General features: G+C 33.0%; 1 protein-coding gene across 2 annotated transcripts in view; it reads left to right on the plus strand.

The window, feature by feature from the left end:
* The window catches only part of ARK2N (arkadia (RNF111) N-terminal like PKA signaling regulator 2N), a gene marked incomplete at both ends in the record, with an annotated part of 42,727 nt that overhangs the window by 10,973 nt on the left and 21,837 nt on the right, over positions 1-9,917 (plus strand). The window contains one exon of one of the 2 annotated variants that reach the window (XM_084251925.1): positions 9,546-9,728. The exons of the other annotated variant lie outside the window; for it this stretch is intronic. Within the exon in view, the coding sequence (XP_084108051.1) occupies positions 9,546-9,728 (183 nt within the window). The remainder of the gene's footprint in view (positions 1-9,545; positions 9,729-9,917) is intronic. 2 annotated transcript variants of the gene reach the window in all.

The raw sequence follows: 9,917 nt of genomic DNA on the forward strand, positions 1-9,917 counted from the left end.
CTTGATATTTGACAAATAGGGATAAGAGTTTGACACAAAGGAAACCAGAATAAATTTTTTAACATATGCTAAGCCCTTACATAACATTAGTATGAGTTTTTGCCATAAACTAGGAGTTTACTATAACCAGTGGATTTTTCTCTGAAATGATGACACACCTGTAAACCACTCTGGTTAATATATATTTTTTAAAGTTTTATTTACTTATGCGTAGAAAAACTGGGGTGTAGGTCAGAGGTATGGGGGTAAGGTGAGAGGATTCACCAGAGACAAAGTGGGGAGCAGAACACTCAGATTTACTAAAGTACACTGCTGAGGGGGAGCAGCGGGCCAGACAGGAGAGGCCTGCTGTGCCAGATGTAGGCTATCTCCCTGATTAGGGATGGAACTCAGGCCAAGGTGGTGATAGCACTGAGACTCAACCCCTAAGCCACCAGGGGGGCCTTGGTTTAATATTTTTTTAAATTAAGTTTTATATCAATGGGAAGAACATACTGGTTTGGATGATTGACCAGATTTTAACTAATCTTTAATCTTTTACTTGAAGTTGAGATGTTTCCAGGGACGTTTGTTCTGTAGTTTCTTCCTGGGATCACAGATTTCACTGGACATGAACTTTTAGACATAAAAGCAAACTAATTTAATTTCAGCATGTAAACACAACTGCTTTTCTATGCATGGATAAACTGCTTTAAGTACTTAATAGGTTTTTTTGTTTCATGATTTCATATTTAATATATTAAGCATGTACTGAAATACTTTATATGAATTTATCTTTTAAGAATAACATAGGCAAATTATTCCTAGTTTTGGCTGGACATATCGCAATTTTTGTTGTTATTGATAATTCCCTAAGAGGTCTGTAGATTTTTTTGGCCTTTAAAAAAAGTGAAAAAATTTCAATAGAATGGAATTATCAAATGTAAGTTTTAATAGTTGACAACAAGGTAAGAATAACATTTTGAATATTTGAAAAACTATTAAACATTAGTAATTTGGGAAAGTCTTTTCTAAAAATTTTGAGTAAAGCTATGGTTAGAGTTTTTTTGGTTAGAAAAGGAATACCAGAATATATTGATTTAATTTGTAGGGCATATGCAAAATATTGAAATTTATTCTAAAGTAAATTTCACATTTTGTGGTTGGAGAGTTTAACCTTAATTATTCTCTAGTAGAACCATAAAAATTTTATCCTGATTTTCAGTTTCTCACAGTGCCTTGAAAATATGTTGTGATATTAAGGAGTATTGTTTTGAAAAACACTAAGTTTTTAATGAGTTGTGCTTTTAAATGTGCCTGTACCAGATTGTACAATTTTAAAATTTCTTTCAAAATTTTGTTTTTGTGTTATGGATATTTTAAAGGTGTATAAAGTGTTTGAAGTAGTTTCAACACCTTTTTACTGATTTTCTTTCCCTGAGGCAAAGTTTGACTCCTAAGATTGTAAATACTTACAATATTAGTACTGAAAAGTGGAAATTGCTTTTGGATTTTGTGGTGGCATCTTTATGTATTGCTTTAGAAGTGATTAGTGGTCTTTCCTTAATTTCCCTATTATTTTAAGAAGGGTAATATCCTTGAACTTTTGTAGTCTATAAAGGGTTAATGCGAGAAAGAAACCTCTTTCAACTGGCATTAATCTAGATTTGGGTGAAATGGTTCTTAAGAATAAAATCCCATATCTGGATTGTGTCATTTCTCTAATGTGTGCATGTGGAACTTAGATGGTGATATTTAAAAAGGGGGGTATTTTTGTCGTCACTAAGGTTAAGTATGTTTTTTGATTATCTACAGATGACTTTCTGCCTGGTTTGTACTAATTCAGTGTGCTGGGACAGTAAATACCTAATCATTTTAAGAGAATTTAACCCATAGATCTAGATGATCTGGTTATTTGAGCCATTTATTAGATGATAGCTCTTAATATATTGATGTAGGCATTATTAAAATTAAAGTGTTAATAAAAGCCCAAATAAAATTTAATTTAGAACATAACAAGTGAAATCTTAAGTCTTAATATTTTGCTTCAAATATTTTTTTTTTTTTTTTTTTGAAACTTTGAAGTAAAGGATTCTGTCTGTTGGGCTTCAAGAGAAAAGCCTGGTTTGTTGTTTTGTTATCAAGTCAGAGAAAAGATCGTGGTCTCAAGGGTGCATGTGTGTTTGTATGTGTATATATGTGTACCCACCTCACAGTTCTGAAATAACTTTGTTTTTGTGAATGTTGCATATGAGAAGTTGCTGGAGACATAACTATATAGTGGTCTATAGGGAGTTTACTGGATTCAGGTTATTAATATAATATAATGTCTATCCAAGACTTCCTAAATGTACATAAGAAGAAAAAGTTGCACATTTATAAACCTAGGTAGGGTGATTAAGTTGGAGAAAAAAGTATTTTTTCAATTGTCAAGTAAAGGTTTTAGTTTGTGGTTTGTTTTACTAGCAGACTGAGTAAAAAAATATACAAGAACTAATTTATTTTGCATCTTTGCTTTTGTCATCCTCTGCTGTTATGTGGATTTGAGAGCAAGGGTCTTTTGCTATATAGGTCTGTCTCAATTTATGGAAGATTTATTACTTGAAATTTGTTTGCAACCTGGGATATTAAAAATTAAACCATTTAAAATGTATTAAATCTTCTTGTTAAGGGAAGAAATCCTATAGTGAATCCTTTTGTTCAACAAACACCCCAAATTGGTGTTACTGATCATTTTCATCTTTAGTATACACCTGAATTTGCCTAATGAAAGTTAGAAGAAAGATGATGAATAAGCTTTGTGTTGTCATCATTTCTTTGAAGTAACAAATTATAGGCAGGTTATCTTAAAGAAGGAGATCTTTTAAAGTAATTGTACCTGTTGTATTTTGTTGAGCTTATTGATTTCTCTCCTTTTTGCATTATTTAAATAGTACAGCGAGGACACAATGAAAGAGATTTGTGGGATGCCACATGTCAGAAAATATAATATCAAAACAATTTCAGCAAGCTTATTACACTTAAATTGATTTTGTTCTATAAAAATTGTTCTCAAAGAAAATTTTTTCTCAAAATTCTCTCCTAAAATGGTGTATATGTCCTCAGTCATTGTACAGATTTAAAAAACCTGTCTTTTTAATTTGTCTAGAACAGTTGTATGAGTGTATGAATTGTTAACTATGGATTTCTGAGTTTCTCTACTTTTCATTTTTTCTTGATTTCTGTTTTAATTCCTCTGTATTTTAGGGGAGTTAGTAGGATCTGAAACCAAACTGTTAGTGAACTGGTATTGAGTAGATATTTTCACAATATATTAAGTTACCACAACATAAAGAAAAAGACATCCTAAAAGAATGAAGGAGTAATAATTCATAAGGAAGTGTATTCTTTGGTAATGAAGTTTTATTTATATTTTAACTTTAAGATGTGGGGAGAATGTTATCATATTATTGTGATTTTTATTTTATTGCATTTTCTTTATATCTTTTGCCTAACTGTGCATTTGAAGTGTAACAACTAATCTAGATAAATAAAAATTTTAAAAAATAAATGTTTTCTTGTTACTCTATTGAGGGCAGAGTTGTAATATTAGTATTACTCTACCAGTTAATGCACATTAAATGTTCATGAGTCAAGAAAACTTTTCCATACGTAATGAATAGTCTTAGTTTGTAGTTAGTATAACTAATAATAGAATTTGACATTTTGGAATTTTTTAAAATTGGTGTATTTAATAAAGGCAGTAAAATACCAATGTTAATATAAAAGGTCAAGACTTTTTCTTTGTATCTCCTACAGAGTTACCCTATTAAAAATTGAGGAATATCTGGAAAAAAAGCCAAATCTAGAATACCCTGAGGTGTAATCAAAAGGCTGGAATGGATTTCTCTGTAGCAGGATATGTAGACATGGGGATGTGACTAAAATCATACCTAAATTTTGTGTTCTTTTGTTTTTCTCTCAATATCTTTGAATCCTTAAAGCACTAGGTCATGGGGGCCTCCCCGGTGGCGCAGCGGTTGAGCGCTGGGTTGCAAAGCTGCCCACAGCCTCTGCAGTGTCGGTTCGATCCCCGGCTGCTCCCCGGCCACCGGCGGAGGGTCCCACATGGCGCGCAGACCTCTCCTGCCGCCCGCTGCTCCCCTCAGCAGTGTACCTCTTCAAGTCTGCCTTTTCTTTTCCCCGCTCTGGCTCTGGTGAATTCTCTCACCCTTCCGCGCTTCTGACTGTACCCAGTGCTTGTATAAATAAATAAAATAAATAAATCTTTAAAAAAAAAAAAAGCACTAGGTCATGGATTTATTCATAAAATAGAAAGATAAATAGAAAGATGATGACCTGTTTAAATGCCCTGTTTTCTATACTTACAGGTTCCCTTGAATATCCAGATAAATTACCTGAGTTATTTTTTGAATAACTTGATTCCATTTTCCCAACTCTATAGAGTTAGTGGCTCAGGGTTAAAATTAAATTGTTTTTCTTTATTTTAACAACTTTTCCACTATTCTAGTAATCTTGAATATTTGCTTTTACCTCTTTAATCCCTTTAAAATGAACTCTTCATCAGTATCAGAGGTAACTTTTCTAGAGGGACAAAATTACCACTGTAATCCTTAAAATCTTATGCCTACCTTGGAAACTTTAGAAATCTAAGAAATAAATACAAATTATTACAAATTATTATACAAATTATTACAAATAAATCTAATTTATTTGTAATAATTGAGATGAGTATAGTAGAAAAACTACAAACTAGGCATTGATTCAGTTTTATTTTAAAATTGCTTAACTTCTAAACAAAATTTCAGTGATATTGCTTCATTTCCATCTAACCCAGTCTTAGACATTTTTCTTTTTACTAAATAGGTGTATGATATTCTGAAGGAAATACATGCATAGTTTGGGTGTTTAAAGCGGTGTTTTTCCTTAGAGATTGAACTTTTTTTTGTACTTATTTTTTCTTTCTTGGTTGATATAATCATCTTTCTGAGACGCTTTGAAAATGAATGATTCTACTCAAATTGTTCTCCATTTTTTATTTTGAATGATAGTAATAAAAACAACACAATTATTTCCTGAAGAACTTTTTCATTTGCAGATACAATCTTGGTAAATATTTTGTTGTATAATCAAAATTTGTTTTTCTTGGGTAAGTTCTATCAGAATGCAAATTCACTTCTGCAACTCTTGAGGTTTGCCCTTTGCCCTCAGTCCCTCATTCCACACCAGTCAATTTTGCACGCCTTATTTCCTCCCCTGGCCGCCACACACATACCCTTCGCTAGTAATATCTAAGAACTCCTTTTTTCAGGTATAACTTTTTTGGAGGTTAGGGAGAAAGAATAACTTTTTTTGATTTGCACTATCTCTTGATAGTGTTTTCTCCAGGGTGTAGATAATGGTGCTGGGTGTATGGAGATTTTCTTCTAGTGAGGGGTATTGGGAGATAGAATGTGGTAGGGAAGAGAGAAGGAATTTACTGTGGGCATTACTATATAATTTTATAGCCATAGAAACAGGAATAGAAGGGGCAAACCGTGTGTTAGTCCATTGCCCACCTTTCCTCGGGTCTAAGACTTAGCAATAGAGAGAGGGAAAGAGGAGTATTTTTCCTGGTGTATCTGTATACGAGAGGAATTCTGTTTTTCCTAATCTAATTAGTCATCAGTTTGGGAGACCAAGCAAGATTGATTATCTTAACTGTGAAATAATCCAAAAGGACCTCTGTTTGGCTTTGAAACTTTTCATATAAATACGGCTTGAAGTGAAATCTCACTTGAAGTGAAATGTCAGCCCGCTGACATTTCACTTCAAGTGAGATTTCACTTCAAGCCGTATTTGTGATGATCTCATTAATCCCAGCAAAGCATATACTGTGGGTTAATATATGATCTATAAGTTATCTCATGCAGTGATATTTTCTCAAAGCTCCTTGCATGCAGGCTGTGTACAGCAGAGTTTACATACAAAGATAAGCAAACAATGAAGTAAGACAGGTGCTAATTATAATGGAAAGGTGGGGCAGGCGACCAACATTTCAACAATTGTGTTTTGTCTTAGGTCTTTAACCTTCACTATAACCCTGTGAAGAAACTTGAGTCATACACCTAAGAAGTAGTAGGCAGCACTTTATCTTATGTATGCTGCCAAGAATTTATCTTTACTTCCTGCTTCTAGTCTCATCCTATATATTCCTTATTCCCTCAACAATGAGAACAACTGTAGTCTCTTATTCTAGCTAACGAGGACTGAAATTTGTCATTCATAAAATGAAAGAGGCCTCTGTGTAATTTTAGTTACTTTGCATAGTTTTAAAATTCTGTATTCTGATTGTCAAATTTGAAGAGGGATTTATCAGGGATTGTAAATGTAGACCTTGTTCTGCTTTGTTTTTTGTTTCTATTAGTCAAATTGTTTCCATGTGATCTACAGGAAAATATTTGCCTCAAATTTAATTGATAAAATTAAGCATCTAATGACAGTTAAGATTGTATACTGGTAAACATCATTGTATCAGGGATGTGATGACACAGATAAACCTGTATTTGATATTTAAAAAGTTAGAATCTGTTAATAGTCTAGGATGTCAGTGAGAAGATACAAACCTATTTCTGGCATAAAATGGATGAGTTGATGTTCTTAAATAAAAAGTAGTTTGTGGATTGCTCAACTTTTAAGTTTTCTTGTCTTGTATATGTAAAATGTAGTAAAAATCTCATTTTAATCAGGAGAAACAGCACTTTGATCAACCAGACCAAAGAGTTATTATGTTTAATTACCTTTATAGAGAGATGCTGTTGATGTTTACAGAAAAACTATTTTAAATTCATTGTCATAAATACATGTTTTAAGATTGTGACAGACATCAGAATTAGAAAACAGAAGAGTGTGTAGTTTGATAACCTTTATGTTACAAATATGGAATGTGCTTGTGTTAATGACTAAGTTTTAAGTTGGAAATGTTTTCAATTGTACTTTTATGTGAAGTGACAATGTAATTGTTTTAACAGCATAGAGGACTATTCTAGGAAGGACAGTATCTCCATGTTTATTCCGCCCTGTAATGAACTGATAAAGTTAAATTGGAAAATTAAGATAGCTGCTTCTGTTATTAATGTTATGAGTTTTCTAGCTGAAAATCAGTATTCTGATTTTTTTTTCCCTTAAGAGTTATTTCTTTGAAAAGGCAGCTAAAATCACTACAGGATTTCTTACCTTTTATGTCGATTGTGTGGCAAGACGCACCTTTTGAAAGAGTATCACAAATTGTTCCATCAGTTAGGTAATAATATTCATTTAGTGGTTCAGAATCCAAGCCCTGAAGCTAAATGCTTTAAACCTACCTTATTTTATCTTGGTTTGGTGCAATGATAGGTGTAAGTTGACCTTGGAATACAGGATCCTTATTCATAGTTTCTTGTTGGAAGACAAAAGTTGGAAAGGCAACCATTCCTTTATTAAAGTTTGTATAGTATTGACTTGTCATCATTTGAATATACTGGAAGTGAAAAATGACAGTGATAATTATTTTAACTGTTAAGTGTAATTAAAATATAAAAACACTGCTGTCTTTATTTATGATGAATACTAAATTTAAGCTAAGCTATAAGGTATGCTGTTTGGAAATATGGAAGATACAAGAATGAAGCCAGATAACAAGTTTTTACTTGTATTTCCTACTGATGAAGACTTTCAGACAAGTTATTTCCATGGGTAGGTGATGTCACTCTGCATGTACATATACACTTATACTTTTTGCATGATTATATATGTAGGAATGGTACAATTTTGACTTGACTGTTGCCTCAATTTAGTAGTGGGTGGTGTGGGTTGTGAGGGCAAGAAGCTGAATGGTATTAGTGATATAAATTTTAAGTAAATTTCTAATTTTTTTTTTACAAACCTAAAGCACTTAAAAAGTAAAGCCCTTTAAAAACAGAACATTTAGTCAAATAGTCAATATTGTACTTGACCCTCATATCTTCTGCACCAATTTGGACATCACATGGTATCTTGATTCCATAATAATCATTTTGAACTCTGACGAGAACTCTGTAAATGGTACAGCTTTCTTTTCTTCTTTAGAAAAGAAAACCCTCAAATATGAATCAACTTTTTGCTATTTGAGCTAAAATCTATTATTAACTTATATTGAAACCACACTGCTGACTCCTATGCACTTGATTGACCCCTTTGGGGGATTGGAAATTATTTTTAAGTAGTCAACTGCAACTCATTATCGTCAGAATTTCATATTGTGACATGTCTGTTTTCTATACAGTGGCCCTTAATAGCTCATTTATGTTTGGTCATTTTTTTTATTTATTTAAAAAATTGATGTTACATAAACCTTTGGTTTGGGAACTTAGTATTAAGGGCTAAATACCCCAAGTGTGTTCCATGTTTTGTTCAGTGACGATTTACACAATGGATGTTCGTATTACTACAGTGATCCTTCATTGTGTTTTTTTAATGATTCATTGGCATATGTATTCCTTTGTAGTCAAAAGTTTCATACAGTAGGTGTGTTTAGTGTTAATTTGTTGGATGATACTAAAAAAAATCTTTATGGAAATAAATGATTTGCCTGCAATTTCATCTATAGTTATGAGGGAGAAGGGAGAAATAAATTCCTTTATTTCTGCTTTATTCTAAAATGGAGGTAGTAGTAAGAGATGTTTTTCGTACTTGAATGAAAACTTTATTTTTGCTTTTTTGCTTACATAGAAAAGGGTAGCATCAGCATTTTAAAGCATGTATATTCTACAAGCATGAATACTTAGTGATTCTTAGCATGAAATGCTGCAGTGTAATTACTTGGCAACTGGGCTGCCTTTTTCAAGCTAGTTAGGGTGATTTAGAGGTGGATGGGATCTCTTATTTTTCCAGTGAGGCCTTTAACATCTTCCTCTAAAATTACCATAATATTGTATGTCATTTCCTTGGAGTGTGGGCTAGTTGTCTTTCTCCTAAGATGTCCAAAGCAAAATCCTGAAGGTGGATTTTGTGAGTATTGTCTTTTTGTAGATTGTTGTAAATTGCGTACCATCCCTGATGTTATAAAAGGGCTTTATTGGAAATAGTTGTCAGTCAAGCAGAACTCTTAGTGTTTTACCTTATTTCTTTAGAAAGTGGGAACATATATATTTGATTTTCTTCTCTGAATCTACTAGGAACTTGCAGTAGTAGCTACTATGAGAAAGAACTATGTTCATTCTCTTTAAAAATAACATTTTTTTTTTTTCATTTAAAAAGACAGTTTCTCTTTCTCTGTGGGAGTTTTCCCTTTTATCTTTTGCTCCTTAGGAGTGTGATAGAGTTTCAGTGTAACATTGTTCAGTATAGTCTTGTCTTCTGTTCTTCCTTCCCACATGTGTTCCTCATCTTTGTAAGCTTGGGTTATCTTTTCCACTTTCACATCATGTACAAAATATATGTATAAAGTACAGCTTTTCAGATCAGATAGAATAATAAAAAAGGCAACTGGCATTTAGAGGTCTCATAGTTTCAGAAGTATTTTTCACCCCACAAGTTAGATACAAGTATACATTTTTTTTCCTCCCTAGATGGACCTCCAGTTGTAGCTCATTATGATATGTCTGACACCAGCTCTGACCCAGAAGTGGTAAATGTGGACAATTTATTGGCGGCTGCTGTAGTTCAAGAGCACAGTATTTCTATAGGAGGCCAGGACACAGGAGCTACCTGGAGGACCAGCGGGATTCTAGAGGAGCTGAATACAGAGGCAGGTTGGTCTCCCCTCCCTCTTCTCTGATGGTGTAAATGTGCATGTGACTTGGCAGCATTTTCCTTGTAGTGAACCTGCTGAGTAGAGCAGGCCAACAGAGACATCTGGCATTAGATGATTGTGTCTATCCAGGGTGCATTTTAACTGAAAACATTTAGGTAGCATGTCATTTCACTCATCTTTCCTTATT

The sequence above is a fragment of the Talpa europaea genome (assembly GCF_964194135.1).
Source record: "Talpa europaea genome assembly, chromosome: 13".
In the NCBI taxonomy this organism is placed as follows: Eukaryota; Metazoa; Chordata; class Mammalia; order Eulipotyphla; family Talpidae; genus Talpa; species Talpa europaea.